This window comes from Fistularia commersonii, chromosome 14, assembly GCF_037954325.1.
Source record: "Fistularia commersonii isolate RoL2024-O1a breed Wild chromosome 14, RoL_Fcom_v1.0, whole genome shotgun sequence".
Lineage (NCBI taxonomy): Eukaryota > Metazoa > Chordata > Actinopteri > Syngnathiformes > Fistulariidae > Fistularia > Fistularia commersonii.
The window spans coordinates 6,986,314-7,006,722 of NC_141297.1; the positions used below are offsets into that span (position 1 = coordinate 6,986,314).

General features: G+C 44.0%; 4 protein-coding genes across 4 annotated transcripts; 2 read left to right on the forward strand and 2 right to left on the reverse strand.

Annotated features, from left to right (window-relative positions):
• Positions 1-238: 238 nt before the first annotated feature.
• Positions 239-3,417, reverse strand: LOC147227110 (PHD and RING finger domain-containing protein 1-like). The gene is made up of 7 exons (XM_086159467.1): positions 3,161-3,417; positions 2,295-2,366; positions 2,094-2,221; positions 1,811-1,905; positions 1,227-1,411; positions 500-599; positions 239-409 (listed from the first exon to the last, which is right to left on the reverse strand). The coding sequence occupies exons 1-7, from the start codon at positions 3,281-3,283 to the stop codon at positions 381-383; spliced, it is 732 nt and encodes a 243-aa protein (XP_086015593.1). The 5' UTR covers positions 3,284-3,417; the 3' UTR covers positions 239-380.
• Positions 3,418-4,624: 1,207 nt separating this feature from the next.
• LOC147227111 (lysophosphatidic acid receptor 6) lies at positions 4,625-7,080 on the forward strand. Its single transcript, XM_086158840.1, has 3 exons — positions 4,625-4,694; positions 5,038-5,166; positions 6,049-7,080. The coding sequence occupies exon 3, from the start codon at positions 6,112-6,114 to the stop codon at positions 7,078-7,080; it is 969 nt and encodes a 322-aa protein (XP_086014966.1). The 5' UTR covers positions 4,625-4,694; positions 5,038-5,166; positions 6,049-6,111.
• A 32-nt stretch (positions 7,081-7,112) lies between these two features.
• ints11 (integrator complex subunit 11) lies at positions 7,113-16,587 on the reverse strand. Its single transcript, XM_086158838.1, has 17 exons — positions 16,380-16,587; positions 16,110-16,207; positions 15,113-15,186; positions 14,800-15,028; positions 14,186-14,284; positions 14,056-14,090; positions 13,140-13,278; positions 12,967-13,031; positions 12,118-12,307; positions 11,332-11,415; positions 11,149-11,238; positions 10,096-10,258; positions 9,903-10,013; positions 9,476-9,537; positions 9,258-9,400; positions 8,975-9,101; positions 7,113-7,333 (listed from the first exon to the last, which is right to left on the reverse strand). The coding sequence occupies exons 1-17, from the start codon at positions 16,405-16,407 to the stop codon at positions 7,268-7,270; spliced, it is 1,803 nt and encodes a 600-aa protein (XP_086014964.1). The 5' UTR covers positions 16,408-16,587; the 3' UTR covers positions 7,113-7,267.
• Positions 16,588-16,995: 408 nt separating this feature from the next.
• Positions 16,996-19,919, forward strand: cptp (ceramide-1-phosphate transfer protein). The gene is made up of 2 exons (XM_086158839.1): positions 16,996-17,338; positions 18,320-19,919. Exons 1-2 carry the CDS (start codon positions 17,205-17,207, stop codon positions 18,840-18,842), a joined length of 657 nt encoding a protein of 218 aa, XP_086014965.1. The 5' UTR covers positions 16,996-17,204; the 3' UTR covers positions 18,843-19,919.
• Positions 19,920-20,409: the final 490 nt, after the last annotated feature.

A 20,409-nucleotide genomic window follows, 5' to 3' on the forward strand; every position in this document is an offset into this window, starting at 1 on the left:
CTCCCTCTTTTAGATTTTTGAAAGAATCTGCAGAACAGTGAGTGGGGTTCAGATCTCTCTGAGACGTTACATTAAATATCTTACATTCTTTCATATGAAAACAAGCTGTGCCAGTCTTCATCTATTTCTCTAAGGCCAACATGGAGTCTCACTTATTTGCTTTGGCATCGTGAGTGGTTCACAAACAAAAATAAGAACATCGTGTCACCACTGAAGAGAAATCAAAATAAACATTTTAACAAGTTTTTTTTTTGTTCCAAATGACAGCAAAACAGTTCAAAAACAAAAACATCATCTGGAAGTGGATCAGCGACCTCATAGATGGCTTCAACACAATGCTGCTCTCGGTGGTCAACAACTGCAACAGCAGCTCAGACGGCTCATTTCTTTCTTTTCCTCGTCTTTATTCCTGAAAGACACAGGGAGTTGAATGAGTGAATTGGAAAAAAGATTAACAGATTCAATGAATCTATCGGGCTCTTTATGTTTGAGGACTTACTGGCTGGAGTTTCTGCTGCATCTCTCTGATGATGAAGGGCAGCTGGAGCTTCTGCTGCTCCTGTAGGCTTTGATGCCCGGATCAAATATTTAGGGACATGCTGAGAAAAGAGAACAGAAAACAAACAAAAAAACGGTTGTGATTTATGTGTGTGTGTGTGTGTGTGTGTGTTTGTTTGGAAATGAAGTCTGTCTCTATTTATAAGTTCACTGTTAGGGAAAAAAACATTCATTTTTGAAAAGTGTCATCTATGTAAATCATTTGTTATTGTTCTGTCTAAATACTCTGGTAAATGAATCACTTTCAAAACCAAGTTAAAAGTAATATATCTTTCTTGTCACATCAAAGGTATGTGTCAGATCTCTTAAATGTTAATACTTGTGGAAAATGTTGTAAAAGCAGCATTTTAGCTTGATAAACATCCTCAGACATGCAGGTGAAATGTGGAGGTAAAATAACTGTTAAGTTTCCGAAAACACTCGAGACTCTTCTCATCCGCGCAATGTGTGGCAAGAAACACTGCTAATGTGTCTGATCTGTTGGAAAATATTAAAAAAAACTGTGAACTGCGGCAGGAAGTGAGGTTACACTTCGAAGACCTGACATTTTCCCCACGTAGGCAGTGAAATGAGGGCAGTCACAACAGATTTCTCTCCCTCCTGACGGTCTGAGGTTTAGCTGCCGGACTCGGCAACATCTCTGAAATAAACTCAGTGGTCGCACTGACCCAAGAGGTCTGCGGCGGAGTGTCGGCATCGATGGCAGTTCCCCTGCGGAGCCTCAAGCTGTGACGTCGTCTGACGCGGCTGCCAGGCTGGTTCAACGTGGAAGGCCGGAGGCGGCTGCTGGTCGAAGGTACTTCATCGGCTTCGGCCAGGAGGTCTGTCAGTTCCCCGTCGCTGATCTCCTCTCCTGCAGGTTTCCAGGAGAAAGTCATAAACTCCAGATAAAATTAAATACATATTTCATGTTTAAAGACCTTTTTAAAGGTTTGGAAAAAAAAATTAAAGAGCGCTGGCTGATTGGCTCAGTAAAGAAAGACAAACTAAATCCCAGCTAAACCCAAAAAGACAAAATGAATCACTTTGTTTTCCCTTTCTTGAGGAATTTAGATGGGATTCACTGAAATTGAGCTCTTATGCCTTTTCCAAGATTTTGAGAACCGTCAAAAACATTTAAAAAAAATAACAGAAAACTAGATATCTGTCAGACAATGACCCATTTCTTGGTGCACAAAGTGGCGTATACTACATACCCCTATATTTCTCAGCTGTCATAGTGCACATATAACCACGTGTACTGATGACGGACCTGCCTGATGAGGCGTGACCACGCAGTCGGGACAGATCCAGTCGCCCTCGCTGGTGCTCGTGGACGACGAGGGAGGCAGACAGTTCATGTGAAACCTGAAATGAAGCGGAATCAGAACGGACCACACACACAACATTCACTATGTGTGCGTTCTGAACATGAGAATACACTCAGTAAAACACAATTCTGAAATAAAGAACGGACAAGTATGTAATATATCTATCTAATATTATTGCAGATAATACAGACCGGCGCTGATAAAAGATAATGTTTAAGTTTGTACCCTGAATCACAATGGACGCAAACGAGCAGCCGGTGTCTTCGGTCGCTTCGGCCGCATTCCTCGCAGTTCACGGCCTCCCTCGCCCCGTCCTCATCTTCATCAGCAGGTTTAGGTGCCTCCACTTTGATCTGCAGCGACGCAAACAGGCCATTCGGACTCCTCCCGGTTTTTCCAGGGTCCTTCAGACAAGCTGCTACTCACCTTCTTCTCTGCGTCGCCTCCAGGGTGGATGAAGGTGAAAGAGATTCTGTCCACAGGGCAGGTGTTGGCCGTCTGGGGGGAAAGAAACTGCATTTTTACTAGGATTAAACTGAGATGATACCATGGCCTTTTCTTCCCATGTGCAGGCTGTGGAAATGCAATGGGCTTTCTACACCACCAGGGGGCCCTTCGCAGAGGGAAGATAGGATGATGTCTGACACTTTTATTTTAGATATTTATTCATATTGATATTACATTCATATAAATAAATCAGAGGGGAGAGTAAGGCGTCAGACTGCAAGGAACACCAAGACTAAGGTCAATAGCATGGAGAACAACCTTAGCATCAAACGCAATGTATCCATACACACACACACACACACACAAAAAAAACACTCACTGGGTAGTAAAGTAATTTTTTTCTTTATAATAGTGCAATGTTTATACTTTCTCCAGGACACCTTACTTATTATCATTCCATTTTTACAACCACATCTCCAACTGTACACCTATTGTTCTATTACCGTTCCCTGCACAAGGCATTTCCTCTTATATTTTGTATTCTATTATATACATTATACACAGTTTGGTACCTATAGACTTTATTTGCATATTATTTCTATTATTACTATTTACCCACTTTACTACCCTGTAATACTCTAAAATATTAATTTATCTTAAAACTTTTTTTTAATTATATACATTATTTATTTTACATAAAAAGGGAATTTTTGGTTGATTTGACTTCTATGCTGTGGTGATGAAAGGACAGTCTTCCATGCACTGAATCAGATCCACAGTCTCCTTTGGCTGCTGATTTTAAATATAGAACTTTTCGATATAATATAATCGACCCTGCCGCTAACCTTTGACCATTGCAAGATGCACTGAAGACAGAAGACGTGCTGACAGGCGTCAAGAGACGCCACCGTTTCCTCCCCGAAGGGACTCAGGCAGATGTAGCACTTCTCCGCGCCGGCGTCCTCCATCCCCGCGGCTCCGGTGGAAACACACGCCCGCCTCCTCCGCGTCTCCCGGACTTTAAGACGGCTGTTTACGCCGCTTCTGTCCCTACTAACTCAGATAAATATAATTTCGTATACATACAAGTAACACGGAGCTAAACCATCGTTAACATTATAGAATATGTCGTTTTCTTTTCCCTCCCACTTTGTTGACATAAAGCTCTAACAAAAGCCGACGCTAGCCGGCTAGCTCAGCTAGCTCTTCTTCAGTTGAAAATTACCGGTAGATTTGAGGAAGTGAAGGTGCACTACCGCCCCCTGGCGGTCGCTACTGGTATTACATCAGGTTGACTCATTCGGGCAATAAGAGAAATCATTTAATCCAAAATATTCTTATGACTTGATACTTAGCAAAGCATACACAAAGCGTCCACATTCTGCCCTCCCGTTGTGCGAAAGTAAAGCGCGGGTTAGTGCATCACATGTGCTCCTGTGCACCAATATAAAACCCTGGGCTTTCGGGTTTCACGTTACAGGAGGCCAGAAAGTTCTGACTGCCAAAGCAAAGGTCGCTGCTAAGACGCTTTCCTGCAAGTGCCCTAACAATATGTCACAGTATCATTGTTGTAACTTCTTAAGAAACAATGGAAATCAGTTTGCCGTCTTGTTGTGTAGCAGCAGTACAACAAAAGAGTGCAGAAAAACAAAATGAAGAACATATACAGCCCTCGTGTGTTATAGTGTGTAATATTTACTCCCTTGCAGCAATTAGTTTCGGCAAGGCGCCAAGTTGCTCCTGCTGGCCTGGTTCAGCGCCGCGCATGGCATCACCATGTGTGCACTGTGTAAAATGAAGACACTATATCCTGCACTTACTCTTTATTGCTCTTCTGGTTTAAGTGCCAAATTGCATTTGTATAATGACAATAAGGTTGAATCTGATCTAATCTTTTGCAAAAGTACACTGACTTTGATGGGAGCGCCATATTTATTATATTTAAATTCTTAGCTGAGGCAGTTGGAGCGGTTGCAGATTTATTTGATGTCAATAAAGTCATTGTCCCTAGACCGCTAATGGAATCCTGTCAGACGCTGTCATTACCTTATTGAGCTGCCGTTTGGACCGCTGTAATTAATGTCAGTCTGCTCCGAGCCTGTAGTTTTGGCTATTTAACTGTCATTGAAAACATTTCAATGTTTTGTTATTACATTTCTAAGCCTTCGTAAGGGTCGAAGATACGTTCTGAAGGACCACAGATTTGGTTTTGGGGTTCTCTCCAGTTCCTCCATGTTCTCCTGCCTGGGTTTTCTCTCTTTGGTTCTTTCTAGGGTCTCCTGCCCGGGTTACCTGCAGGTTCCCAAGCCTTGGTTTTCTCCAGGTTCCTCCAACAGTCCAGAAAGTCAGCAGGTTCACCGCACAGTAAAGTGTCCACAGGTGTGAATGGATGGATGTCTCTGTATGTGATTGACAGGTGGCCATCCTGGCTAAGCTCCATATCTCACCTTGCAGGCCTCAATTGACTTCTCACCTTCTTGCACAGTAGACAGTGAATGCAGCTTCATAGATATTTCTAGAAGCCTGTTTAGGATCTGCGAACATCTCGTTTTGTTTGTCTTTGTCTTGGAAAGGGGAAGTCTAGCGTTGGACTTTGTCTTCAGTCCCGTTCATGTTTTCAAAAGCAACAACGCGTTTCAGGCGGGCGACGCCCACAGCATCTCCTCGCAGTAGGCGGGATTAGAACACTCTGGTTTCCTGTCTGCATATTAATCCCTCTCAGGCAGGAAATATAAAGAGTCCCCCGAGCTGCAGCATCAAGACATCATCCCCACCTCTCGACCTCGGGATTTTCAACAAACGCTTGGAGCTGCCCGGGTCAGGGGGGAGATCGGCTCGAGACGGGAGAAAGGTGAGCACACATCATCTCAGCACAGAGGCGCTGGGATTAAAACTGAAAAACTCTCAAGGTCGTTGCTTACATCGATTAAAGTCCAAGGAGATACAAATATTATTCTTATTATATCAGTTACAATATTTGAAATTCTCTAATTGCTATTTCAGATTATTCTCCTAAAAAAGTGTGCATCCCACGCAGATGATTTCAGTCACTTGGGCCGAATTATGCATATATATGAGGCAGTCAAAAAAAATTATCATTAATATATTCTTTATCTTGTTTTATTCCTGCTAATCTCTTCCAATTTATTAATTTTTCCTCTTTCTGTATGGAGCATCTGAGACTATTCAATGTCCTCTGGAATCAATAAAGTAATTCTGATTCTGATTCTGGAAAGAGAAAAGAAAAATCAATATAGCTGTGAAAATTAAAACATTAGACAAAAAAATAGGATATTACTTTTAAAAAGTCATTATATATTTGCTGAAAAGTTATTCAAGAAAATATTACTTTTTTTTTTTTTTTTTCTATTTCTCCAGCCGGCCACCTGCAAGCTTAATCAGTGAGGTCCACAAATAAAAACCCTGTGAGTGGAAACATGAGCTTCATGTTTCCACTCAGAGGATTGTTTTTTTTCTTTTTCTTCTGTGACTACAGGAAATGTTCCAGGGCCACAGCTTTTTTCTTGTGTCGTTTGTAATGCCGTGAGTTAAGGAGTTACGATGTGGTTATAACAGTGTGATGTTGCAAAATCAGAAATGGCAAGTTCTGAAGTGTGAACCGGGCCTTAAAATAGCTGAAGATTAAATTTAAAAACAACCCCCCCCCCAAAAAAAAAGAAATGTAATTTTTAAAATCATTGAGTCTTGGTTTTGCCACACATGAACCACACAGGGAACATCTGGCGATGGCTGCCATGTGACTCGGCGCCCTTCGGAAGCCCTCCATCACCAGAATATGGCCAACAACACGGGGACCGCCTGCGCCTCCCCGCCGGCCGAGTACCAGTACTACCTGTTTCCGACCGTGTACATCTGCGCGTTGGTCCTGGGGTTGCCCGGCAACCTGGTGGCCCTCTATGTCTTCAGCCGCAGGACCAAGCCCCGCACCGCCTTCAGTGTCTACATCAGCTGCCTGGCCCTGGCCAACATGCTCATCCTGTGCACGCTGCCCTTCCGCCTCCACTACCACCTCAACGGCAACAAGTGGGCGTTCGGGGAGGTGGCCTGCTGCCTGACGGGGATCCTCTTTTTCATCAACATCTACATGAGCGTCTGCTTCATGACGTGCATCTGCGTGGATCGCTACCTGGCGGCGGTGCACCCGCACAAATACCTGAGGATGCGCAGCCTCCGCAGGTCGCTGGTGGTGAGCCTGCTGTTGTGGTGCCTCGCCGGGGTGGCGGGGTTGGTCTTCGTGCTCCTGGGTCCCCTGAGGACCAACGACAGGGGTTCCGTGGGCGGCAGCTGCTTCGAGAACTTCGCCGAGAGCGAGTGGACGACGCGGCTGGCGGCGTACAGCGTGCTGGGCCTGGTGTTCGGCTCCCTGCTGCCCTCCGTGGTCATGCTTGTGTGCTACCCGCTGGCCGCCGGGCGCATTTCCAAGATCGGCACCAGGACGGCGCAGCGGGCGGTGCGGATTATCTACGCCATCCTGACCATTACCGTGCTCTGCTTCCTGCCGTATCACCTGGTGTACCTGCTGCACTTGCTGCGGCGGCTGGGCCTCATCACCAGCTGCCCCTCTGTGCGGGCCATCTACACCGCCCGCCACGTCACCATGGCGCTCGTCACCCTCAACACCTGCCTGGACCCGCTGGTCTACCTGGCCACCACCGGCCGCTGCGGCTGGAGGCGCCTGAGGGTGGCGTGGCTGTGGCGGAGAACGAGGCGGAGCAGACAGGTGTACAACATCACCCTGACGTGACGCAGACGTTTCCTTTTTCTCGCCCCGACCTGGTTTTGTAATAAAGCGTTTATTACTGTTGACTTTGTACATCAAAATAAATCGGAATTCCCAAGAACTGCTTTTCGCTCAGTCGAATTGAGTCCAAAGAGGGTAAAAAAAAAAAAGTCCAAGGAACGCTTCGGCCTCACCGCCTCCACCTGGGGTTTCAGCAAATTCCAGAGGGGATCCCCTTCTTCAGCAGCGAGGAGAGGAAGCTTCCCAGATCTTCGTCCTGCAGGAGAGGGAAAGAACCCTTCATCGCAACTTCGACTAAAATTTTTAATAAATCTGACTGAACGCGTCTGTTATTATTTCGTAAGAACAATAAAAATACAATTGAACAGCCTGATTCAGACAGCATCTGGCTCGGGACTGCCAGAGACAGTAGAGAGGTGGAAATACGCTCCTCTTGCACCAGAATCCCCCCTCCCACCCCCCCGGTTACCTTGCTAAAAGTACAGTTAGCATTTAGACTTCAGTGAATGAATCCGCCCCCGGGGGAAACGGCGTTGGCGCGAGCCAATCGGAAACGCATGTGGTGATATCCGCAACCACGCTCGTCTGTGCTGTCATCTTGAAAGTTGCCTTCTCTAGCGTTCCTTCCCACACCCCCTGCCACATTGGTTTGATCGCCGTAGAACCAGACAGAAATCACATCAATATAGACTTTGGTATCGGGATAGACATTATATTTCTAAAAAGGTAAAGAATCAGGACTTCCTTATTCCGTCAGGGCCCGTCTTCTTCCTCCTCAGGTGTGTTTCAACATTGCCTGTCAATCACAGACACGTGCAACTGTTCCCTCTCTCACGCATACTAATGAACCTTTTTCTCTTTTTTTCTCTCACACACACACACACACACAACGAGCCCGTAATGGAACCGTCCTCGGTGGCAGGTGTAACTTCCTGCGTGGGTGCATGCATGTGTATAGTATGTGTATGTGTGTGTGTCTGTGCAGGGGGGGGGGGGATCTGCAGCTGCAGATGCTACTGTCTGACTCACATAAGAAGTAAAGAGCAAAAGAAGAAATTAAATTTCTTTATCTCCGTGTCTGAGTCTGTGTCTGTGTGTGAGTGTGTGTATGGAACATCTCAAAGCCCGGAATGAGTTATCATACATAGTTATAGTTATTATATTTATAGTTATTAATATAACAAATTGATGCGGTTTTATGATTTGGTCTAATATACCATATTTTCCGGACTATAAGCCGCTATTTTTTTCCCACGCTTTAAACCCTGCAGTTGCTACGATGCAGCTAATCTATGGATTTGTCTTTGCTAACGGCCATCGGGGGGCGCTCTAGCAGGAAGTGCAAAAACGAGAGGCGCACGAGATCGATACAAAGAAGACGACGATGCTAGTTTTTTGGGTGCACAACGCAAAACGCAGCGCGATACCCAAAATATTTTCACACCCTCGTCATGCAAAACACACTAAAAACTGGATTTTACACTCTGCACGCTGAGGAGTGGGAGGCTTGGATGAACAGCGGTGAGAAATCATTCACAAAAACTGTCCGGATGCAAAGAGCGTCCTTTCCTGAGGTCTGCAGGTGGAGCAGTGTGAAAGAATCCACAGTCACCAGTGGGTTTTGAAAGGCTGGATTGCTACTTTCTGTGTAAATATCTAATTTCACAACATGGATATCTGCGGTGTATAGTTCAGTGCGACTAATCTATGTAAAAAAAAATTTTCTTTTAAAATTTAGTGGGTGCGGCTTACATTCTGGAGCGCTCTATAGTCTGGAATATCAATAAATTGAGTAAAAAAAAATGTCCAAACCAGAAAACAAAAGAGACAACCCCCCCCCCCCCCCCCCCCCCACACACACACACACACACACACACACAAACACATGTATCGTCACCTGATAGCTCCAGGACAGCAGGATGATCTTGGTGTTGGGGTCGTCGGAGGAGGAGACCTTGATGACGATGGACTCCACCATGACGGTGCCGTCGGGGAGGTGCTGGATGGAGTAGCCCTTCAGCACGCTGCAGGACAGGAAGTGATGTCAGAGGAGGGGGTGGGGGGGTTCTTTACTGTGGCATCACTAATCAAATGATCAACTGATTTACACTATTCCCTTCAAATGTTTTGGTACTAATTTTGGTTTCCGAGACAACGGCGGATTTTTTTTTGCCGCTCACCTCTTGAGGTGTGTGTAGATGCGGTGCAGTGTGTCGGCGTCACCGTGGGGATCCTGCAGCTGCACCCGGCAGGTGAAGCGCAGCTGATGCTCATTGAGGCCCAGCTCCTTCAAGGCCTGCTCCGACGACACCAGCTTCAGGCTCTGCGCTCGCGACAGAGAGGGAACGCTTTAGAACGGCGTTGGGATATCCCACTTTGGAAGAGGGATATAACCTACGTTCTCCTTCATGATCAGGGTTCCGTGCATGGCCCGTGGCTTCTTGGGATCAGGCAGAGGCCCTGAAACGGACACAATCGGTAAAATTTCTGAGGAAAAAACAGAACACCAAACTCACCTCCCAGTACCTCAGTATCAAATATCTTATCTGAAGAATAACAAATGATTGTCCTTAATTCTACAATATTAGATAAGGTTAATAGAATTACTATTATAATCTCTGTTTATCTCTTGACTGATTCCCCTGTGATTCTTTAGCTGATTTCTTGACCACTAGTAGTTCATTTTGAAATGACCCAATTCTGAAAAATACTTCAATCCAAAGATTTCTGTGTTAACTACAAGAGGAGAGCTTGGAAAAAAAAAACAGAAATAAAAGTTAACTCAGTCAGAAGATATCAAAGCGTGGGGATCCTCGCGGACGAACCTCCGAGAGCCATCTCCCTCTTCAGCAGGTTGAGAGAGATGTCGACTGGTACGCTGGGGTTTGTGGTCACGGTCGCCGTCTCGCCGTTGGCCGGCATGTAGCAGTCGATGCCTGCGTGGGAGTGGGTGGACGAGATTGTTAAGACCCGGGGAGATGACAGGCGGCCTCTGCGGGGGGGCGACGCTGGACTCACTGAACTCCTGCTCGATCTTGCCCTTGAGGAACTCCATTTTGGCCGCCTCGCCGTGCACCAGCAGCATGTTCCGGGGCTCCGCCATCCGTACCAGCTGCATGATGCCCTTGGCGTCGGCGTGGGCGCTGAAGGACATGTACTCCACCTGCAGCTTCACCTCCAGCTGGAAGAAAGGCAGGACGGTCAGAGGCGGCGAGCGGACGAACATCGCTCTTGGCACCGGACCAGCCAATCGCTTCATCCGCACAGGAAACAAGCATCAAAACAATGTGTGCGTGGGCGTATATGTATTCCCCCCCCGAGTGGGGGGTTGCCTGGCAACACCGTGGTTAAGGAGCAAGGCCGAGAAACTGGCCATTAACAGACCCGGTTAATCACAGGGCTTCGGGGTGCGTTTCGCGGACGCTGCTCTCCTTGCTTTGCCTCCAGAGCACCGTCAAGGTCTGATCGCGCTCTTGCGAAGATATTACAAATAGAGAAATATCTTTTTTCCGTGACCAGGCTTGTAACTGAATTTGTTCGTATATTCCCAGTTGAAATTAATTGAAAATGCTATTCACCCGTTCCTGCCCCCCTGATTTTTCTTTTTAAAAATAATAAAAAAGGTACTTTATAAGTTTAATAATACCTGAAATATACGTAATGAAAGAGTGTAAAGAAATAAACTGGTTTTATTAAGTGTATTTACTTTGAAGTACACTATGCTACACTTTATCGCAAAACTAAATTTTGTGACGGAAAGAATGCCGGTCCTGAAATGATCAAACCGTTGCCGACTGGCTTTGAGTGACTCTTCCGATTCCTTGTCCGGTGATATTCCTGCCGTCGGCTGCCCAAAATCACCATAAATGTATCACATCTTCTCACAGATGATGCTCTCGGTCACAGTATCTCACCGACAACAACTTCTCCATCTCTTCATGGACAAACCCACAACATGCACACTTGGCTCATGTTCTATATTTATTTACTAATTCTCAGCCCGGTGGGTCCTCAAAGACTGGATTCAAATTGAATGAATGACTGGATAAATGAAAAGAAGGTTCATCTCACCGTGGCTCTGCCCTCCATCTCCAGCTTCCTCTGGCCGTTCAGGATCTTGTGTCCGATGGTTCCTTGCACGCAGTAACCCGGCATGATGACCTGTTGGCCGAGGAGTAGGAGGCAGGGAGTCAAACTCTTTGCTTGTTTTCTTTTTTGAAACACTCGCTTCTTGGTTTCCCTTGGCACGCTCACCATGTTCTTCTCGTTCCCGGCCCACTTCTTGAAGATCTGCAGTGACTGGCCAGCGTGCAGCATCCCCGGCGTGGCGAAGACCACCTGAGCGGGGTGACAGCATCCTCATGTGACCATTGGGGATAAAATCAATACATTGGTTGATCCTGTTGACATATTACTCCAAATGTAACGATTTGAGACAGTGAGAACCTGAAAACAAATCCAGTTATTTATTTATGCAGAAAAATATCCCTATTGGGGGGTTGGATTGTTGATTTTGTCAACTTGTTTTTTTCTTCTTTTTTAAAAATCTGGATATATATTTAATTTAGATTTATTTTTTATTGCTTTTGTTTTCATTTTCTGTCTGTAGAGTGTCCTTGAGTTTCACGTAAGGCACCTTGATTAATCTGTATTATTATTATTATTATTATTGTTACTATCCTGAGTTTGAACATATTCAAATCCATTCAAAATAAACTTACGCCTAAACAGGAAGTACTATAAAACAAGTTTATCAAATACAGGACACTTTGAGGTTGTTTACATTTAAAACAGTCCTTTAAAAAATAAATAAATATATATATACATATCTCCAGATTTATTCCTCCTGCGTCCTTGGAGGTCTTGTTCTAAAGATGCGCAGTCCACATTAGAAATTCTGTTAAATTCTTAAAAATAATGACTAACATGTCACTCGCGCGGCAACACTCTTCATCTGAAAGCCGCTAGTTTTGTCGCTCGACGCTTCATTGGGAAGTAGAAGCGCTAACTCTAATCCTAGTTTGGAGTTTGAACCCCTACCATGGGCCCGGGATTATCGGCGTAGGAGCGGTCGAAGGCCTTGATGTGCTTGAACTCGAACATGTTTCTCTGCACGAACGTCTTCCTGATCTTCTGGTTGGTCCATGTGATAAAGAGCTTGTAGTAATGGTTGGCCTTCTCCGTCAGCCCCGTGGAGAAGTAGATTGGCGCCTTGAGGTTCATCCTCTCCCTGCGGGGCGGAAAGTGGGGGAGGGAGGTTGGAGCGGCGGAAAGACACGGCAGTCTGATCTACACTTTGCTCTTAAGAAGACAGCAGTGGGCTGGCTGAAGGTCAACCATGTTCTCCGTGATAATTACATTATTAGCACACCGCACACAGAAAAGGTCAGTGAGGCTCTTGTACTTCTTCATCTAACCGATAAAAACATACATTTCTCCCAGTCCGTCCAAAGCTTAGGCTTGGTGGCATGGAGTGAACTTTTAGATGTTTTTTGAGTGGAGCTCTCTTTTCTGTCACTCACTGCCATGAAAAAAAAAAGCGTAATCGCTTTGCTTAAGGAACGCGAACGGAGCGCCTCCTTCCACTTTTTGCTGTGGCAGGGAACAAGACTCGTGCTAATTATCTTAGCTCAGTGAACGGAAGTCAACTGTAAGTGTTAACCTACATCTGCCGAAAAAAAAAGACATAAAAAGAGACACAGCTGGAGATACTTTCTCTCAGGAGAGACTTCATGTCAAAAAAATAGGACAATCAAAATGATACTGATATAGCAAAATCACGGTACCGATTCCTGCTATATCCCGTCTATAAAACTTTAAAAGCGCATTTCCTATGACTCGTCATGCTGTCTGTGTTTTAAGGTAAACACTTTTGTGATCAGATCCTACCAGAAGGTCTCCAGCAGGATACAGAGTTCTTGTGCTCTTCCGAGGGCAAAAACTGGAATTAGAACCTGAAACCGCAAACATGATCCATTAGTGAATTTGATTTTCTTTTCATTTTTTTTTTCCAACACTGTTTAAGAGGGAATCCCCAACACGTCTTTCCTTTCCAGCGATACCTTTCCTCCTCTCTCTATGGATTCGTGCACTTTCTTCAGGAAGTCCCTCTCCCTGCACCTCTTGGAGTCGCGAATAGTGGTGGCGTACGTGGACTCAGAGATGAGGATGTCGGGCCGGCACTTGTCGATCCACGCAGCGCTGCACGGTGACGAGACGAAGGGTGAGAGAGGCTGGGAGGGGGGTGCGACGCTCGATTTTTGAAACAGCGCGAACAACATCCAATTGCTTCCTTTTCTTAGAGTCATTTTAATTTGTGGATTAGGGAGTGATTTCTTACTTTCTTTTTTTTTTACTTGTCAAACAACCTCTTGCTCATTTTAGGCCATTTCTTGGCAAAAAATTCCTTAACTAAATAAGAAAAAAAAAAAAAAAAAAAAAACAAGAACAAAGATGATGACAGTCATGATGACATCATGTCATCATGACATGTCTCATAGCACAATTATGCATCCAATTTCAGAACAGGGAAAGATCTGCTGCCCCTGAATCAAATCTCAGCAGCGACGGCCATGTTGGTCAAAGTCAGGGGGGAAGAGGGGTGTCAGATGTTCATGTTCCTTGGAGAACACGCTGGACAAAGCCATCAGTTAACAAGGTCAGTCCTTCTCATTACCAGAGGCTATTAATCAGATTCAATCCACCTCTTTCCCCGCAGAATGGATCCATCTGGCGGAGCCTCGTAATTAACGGGTGACAGAAAATGTAGGATGTCTACCGACACGGGGAACCGTGGTTATAATCAGCGCCTCGGGGCTCGGCAGGTGTCTGTAGCGCGCCGGCAGCAGCGTGTGACATGCGAGTCCTATCCGCGCAGCTAGATTGAACGTCTCTGACAGACGACGACGTGTTTTACATCCTTTCGGTGGATGTTTAGTGGTGTCTGAGATCCATACAGAACCGGCGAGAGCTACTCACCCTAGATGCCTGTCAGGCGTCATGTTGTAGTCTCCCTGCAGAATAAAAAAAAAAAAAAAAAGGGGGAGGATGTTTAGCCATTGTTCTGTGACCGCAGCTGCCAAAATCACCCAGATATGCCAGCACTCACTGTGTAGACGACGGACTCGGAGCCCACTTTGATGTGCACCATGGCGGCGCCCAGCACGTGGCCCGCGTAGTACGCCTTGATCTCCAGCTCGTCGTCCACCTGCCAGCAAAAGGAGTATCGAGACGGGTGGGGGATTCACACCGGAACAGAATGGCTTCAACATCGCACGGGTTTCGGACATGTGAAGATGCACCAGAGCTTTGTGACATGGAAAACGCAAGAATCAAAGTAATCATAATTTGCTGTGCGGATGTACAGCGCGTCCCTATACTGAACAGAAAATGTGCATTAGCAGTATCTGTAAAATACCTCTACCTATAAAACAAACAAGTGTTTTGTTTATTACTCTCATGCTCAATTTCTTGTAACAGCAAAAATTTCGTGCTAATTTTCAATAATTAATTGTTTGTTTTAAAACTTTTTGGTGTATATTCATGTCATTTTTTATCACCATTTATTACAGATTTTCTATTTGGGCCATTTTTGTCTTAAAAAGAGGACTCACAACATTTTCTTATTGTTTAAAAAGTGATGCAATCAAAAAAGAAGAAAATTGATGGCAAAATAAAAAAAACAATATAATAATAATAAACAATAATAATAATATTACAGACCTGAACGGTTTGGTGGAGGTTCAGGGGTATCACTTTCTTCATGCAGTCCTTGATCATTTGCGATGTGAAAAAGTTGGTTTCTCCCTTTTTGTCCACGGTGATCTTGCGGAAGTCTTCCAACAAAATGGGGCAGATGGCTTTGGTGGGGTGGGTCATGTAGATGGGCCCGTCGTAGCCGACCATCTCACTCATGTAGGGCAGAGCGCCGCAATGGTCCAGGTGGAAATGGCTGAGAAAACAAGAGCGGTGACTGGCCAGGCCGTTTCGATACTGCTTCCTTAACGGGTACAACTGCCATGGAAAGCGTTCAAACCTGATGATCACGCAGTCCAGGAAGTCTGTCAGGCGGCCATTCTGGATTATATAAGAAAAGTCCGGGAACCGTCTCTGAAATGATAGATAATTAATTTGCGGTGATGCTGAATGTGATTTTCGACAACGAAAACAAACAAGGTTCTTCTCTGTCATACTTAGTTACTTTTCCTCATCTACATCTTTGCTTTGGTCCAGTTTTCACAAAAGATTGCTCCGACTGACAAGGGAAAGGTTCCAATGCTTTGACTACTTGAATAGTTAACACTAGTTAACTATCTACAGTTAAATTTTCCTGGAGAAAAAAACTATGTGTCGCCAACTCACAATATTTTTGGTTCATCCCGAAATAACATGATGTTTTTGGTTTGAGTTCCTTTCAGCTGGAGTTAAACTTCTCTCATCTGTCTATTTATCTATGGACATCTTTGGTATTTTCTAATTGTCTCTCTATTTATATTATATTTATATTTATATTTATATTTATATTTATTAACACTCTTACTGCTGCTGCTGTGAGAAATGAATTTCGCCTATGGAGATCAGCAAAGTTTATCTTGTCTTGTTCTTTTGGGCTGTTCCCTTTTAGGTGTAGCTGATTGCTCTCCTCTCGCACCAACTAACATCATGTCCTCTTCCACTTTATCGCTAAATCTACTCTATGCCTTTCTCCAGGACTTCTGCTTGCTTGCTCAGCATCCTTCAACCCAGATCTTCACTATCCCTCCTCCAAAACATCTCAGTATGACTTTAACTCAAAAATGATGACCTGATCCTATCCATCTTCTTTACTCCCAAAGAGCCCCCTAAATATCTTCATATCTACTGCTTCCAGCTCGGTTTCCTGTCTTTTCCTCAGTGCTACTGCCTCTAAACCCTACAACATCGACTAATCCAGGTCTAGATCGCAGTTCCTAAAACTGAAAAGGTGCTTAAAAGACTATTATCTCCAATATTATATAAGAATATTGTTTTCTGACGAGTCCAAAGAGACCTACATCGTCGTTGTATCCCATGTGCATCCCGCAGTCCAGCATGATGTTTTTGCCTCCGATGGAAACGAGGATGCAGCTGCGCCCCACATCCTGGCCGGCACCTTGGAAAAAGAGAAAAAATACGTGAAACCGTAGAAGGGCTGAACTTTTCGGCTAGTTCTGACCCCCTGTGCAGAGCGCACACAACGAAAACCGACAATAACAACACGGCGAGTGGCGAATGTTGACTGATTTAGCTATGTGGATGCTAACTAGCTAAAGCCTACTACGCACCTAGCGGTGTTACTTTTATTTCAGGCATGTTTTCTTCATGGGTTGTAGGAGATTAACCACTCCGGTAATCCAAATTAAGTCGTCAAACGTAGTAGTATTCGTTAGCAACCAAGTTTGTTTTGTTTAAATCATGACATGAATGCAGATCCGCTTCTCCCACCGGTGTCAAACTCTTTAAAGTACTTCCGGGTAGCTATCAAAATAAAAGCCAGTTTACAACTACGCGGGCGAAAAACGTTTTACCTTAATTTTTCAGTCAAATAGAAGAAATTGTTCATTAATTCGAATATATCCCGGCGACAGATAAATGCACAATTAACACGCTTTACCCGTTTATGGGACAGATTTGATATTTGGCTTCGTGTGATTGTCAATGCTATACCAATCAGTAATGTTAACTACAGCAACATGATCGCAAAATCTGCAGAGGAAACACATTGGGGCGGATTGTTAATGGACAGGGCAAACAGCAAACCCCAAAGACATCCTCAAATACGACTCCTATTAATACTAACACACGCAAATGCATACAAGAGCAAGTTTCGATCCAAATTTCAAGCTGTTATTTTGAAGGCAGACTCGATTTCCCTTTCCGTTTCCCGACCGGCGCCTGCGCAGTAGAACCGGATTACAGCCAAGAAAGACCGGTTCGTTCCCCTGTCACACAGAAATGTTGAATTTCGCTTTCACGTTTAGCAGCCGGTCATTCGCTGCGTTTCACGGTTAGCGTGTCTTGTCGAGCTTCACGGAAATACATTTTTTCTGCCTCTTGCGTCGCCTTTTTCCTCGTTCAAGACAATCAAAAGAGGAGAGAGTGAGAGAGACATGGCTGGAACTGTAGCTTCAGAAGATCAAAAATTCTGCTTCCAGGAGGTGCTGGACACTTTCAGGCTGTGTCTGTCGGAAAATAAAGAAGTTTATCTCGAACACTACGTGGCTGGTTGGCGGGGTCTTGTGAAGTAAGTCACGGAATGTCGGCTCTTCCCTCACCGGTTTTTGGATTTGTGTTTTGTTTTTGTCTATAGAATTCAACCGAACTTTACTGACAGGGCTTCTCTTAGAAGGTGAAATTCGAAGGGTTCGTCACATGATCGCCCGACCAATCAGACGCCAGAACAAGTGTAGGACGATGGAAAACAGGAAATGTTTTTTTTTTAAAATGTGGATATTGAATCGATCAATAGTATAAATGAGGAAGTCATGAGAAATGTATTAAATTAGAAGTAAGGTGGAATAGTTCAGGAGAAAGAGGCTAAAGTACTGAAAAATATACAGCAATAATTGATGAAGCTACATCAAAGTGGTTGACGTTAAATGAACCCAAGTGTGTGCAATAAAGTAAATACAAATGCTCCATACTGTCGACAAATAATACAGAAATGAGTCAGGACATCCAAACACTAGTCATGAAACAATAGGAATCTTTTCAAAATCTGTAATTGCACATTTGAATTGAAAGCAAGAAATTAAAAGCAGAATATAAGACCTCCTCTTCCCTCAGCTGTAGGGAATCTTCAAATCTTTGTTAACAGTTAAGACAATTTATATTTCATTGTATTTCTTATTCTTCCTCCTTTCTACTATTATCTACTACTGTTATGTTTTTTACTTGAAACTCTGGCTCAACAATTTCTTTCGGGATAAATAAAGTCTCATCTCATCTCAAGACAAAGAAAATAGGTCAGATAAAAGAATCTTTAAAATCCAAATGTAAAGACCAGATCAATAATGTTTTGTCAGGTTTTTGTTTTATACAAGACTTTGGGAAGAAGTCCAACATCTGCTGCATTTCTAGGCATTTCTCAACATTTAATCTAGAAAAGGAATTTAAATCAGATGTGTCAAGAAAACTGTTGAATTAGGATTGCATTATATTTTTTCTGCATCAGTGAAAGATCCTTTGATAAATTGCAATAAATAAAAATAATTATCTCTCAAAGGTTCCTGAACTGCTTGGGAAGCGTCTTCAGCTTCATCTCTAAGGACGCTGTGAGCAAGATCCAGATCCTGGTCAACCATCTGAATGGGGAAAATGGCTCCAAGTACGTCACCGTCCAGTCGATGGTTTCATATGAGCTGCAGGCAGGCCTGGTGGACCTGACCAAGAGGGGGGGCCACCCTGAATCCGGCTGCCGGACCCTGCTTAGGCTCCACCGCGCCCTGCGATGGCTGGAGCTCTTCCTGGAGCGTCTCCGCACCAGCGAGGAGGAGAGCAAGACGTCCGTCATGTGCGCCGAGGCTTACAACGAGTCGCTCTCCCAACACCATCCGTGGGTGGTGCGCAAGGCGGCTGGCATGGCCTTCTGCATGCTCCCCGGTCGCCCCGCCTTCTTCGAGGTGATGAATGTAGGGCCTCCGGAGAAGGTGGTGGCCATGTTGGGGGAGGCCCTGCCCCTCATCTCAGAGGTTTATCAAATCACAGAGGACCTTTACTCCCAACACAACCTGCACAACTTGCCATAGAGGGCTGACGGAGCTGGGTTTGAATGCTCCAGGAGATACTCCAACATCTCCCAACAAGCTGCTACCACTCGTTGTTAAATTAAACCCTCGGTTTTATCCGTCCACTGTTGTGCACAAAGAATGTAACACTATTGTTCCATCCATTGAATGTAATAGAGCAGCCTTAGCTTGGCAGTATGGAGGAGGATAAACACCCAAATATTTAGTCGCACCCCCATCTAGAAATTCCATGACATCTTAAGTATGAATAATCACGCGTCAGATACTAAAACCAAGTACATTGTGTGTAACGAGTATTTTAAAATCCACTTGTATCTAGATGTCAATGAAAGTAACACTGCCTTCAGAGGCTTCTCAGGAGCAACTGAACCAAGCAGATTTGACACAGAGCCATGAACTGCGGCTGCACAGTTTCAATCATAACACGTAGAAAAGGTTTACAAATATCCTCCAATAACTTGTTGATCTAAAAGTTTTTTTAATGGAATATGTATCTCTGGTGACATTTGTTGAGTTTTTAAAATAGGTAATTTCCTGCTAATATTCTAAATAATTAAAAAAAAATCCTTTTTGCATCATTTCCTTGTGACTACGACTGTCTTTTCTTTTTTAGGAATTTCTTTCAGATTGTTTGCCATAATCTGATTTATTTTTTATATTATCTTGCCTTTGTTTTAGGTGATTTGTTGTTTTTAGGTACCGTAATACATGATTGACTTTTTGTTTGTTATTTTGTAAGCTGTACTTTTTGTTCATCTCATAGTAAACTTGCTGAGGGGAAGAAGCAAAGCAAAGTGAATGAAACGTACAGTAAAGCCGCTCCAAAGAATTTACTTAAAATGAGATGAACCCAAAAAATAAGATTTATCCCTGATATCTTCCCGTTTCCGGATGTAGATGGTAAAATGATGTTTCATGTTGTGATAGTTTTGTCTGTCAAAAACGGGTTCAATGTTGCCAACGTCTGTGGTGGAAACAAGTCTCATCAGCTTTAGATGAAATCTTTATTCTAAAGCTCAAAGTGTTGATGGTTAAACAATGTTTGGGATTTCAACCATTAAAGTCTCCTTCCATTCCAACAATGTGCATGTTTTTTTTTTGTGTTCCTTTCGTCAAGAGGCTTCAGTGCGCAGCATGTGTCTACGGAGTTTAAATTTCATTGTTTCTCAGCATCAAGGCGGAGTTTGCCTTGAAGTTGGACTCATGCCATTACAAATCCTGTTGCTTTGCCGCAAGTTTAACTGTTTTCGTTATATGTGAAGGCACAGCTGCTCATTCTGTGATTTTACAAATAAAATCCTTTTAAAGGAGTACATAACAGATCATTTCATATATATATATATACAGTTTTGCCTTAAAATTATAAAAATTATTATTATTAGTGGAGGCATTCAGGCACTTGACTAAAATTATGACCTCAGTATTTGACATATGGAGGCTTCCATTTCCAAATGCTTGCACTTTTACAAGGAATAAAATACGACAGTTTTAAAACTGTCAGCCCACAAATTGTCTGGGGAACATATTTAATCATCTGGATCAATTTTACAGAGTGTTCTGAGTGTCA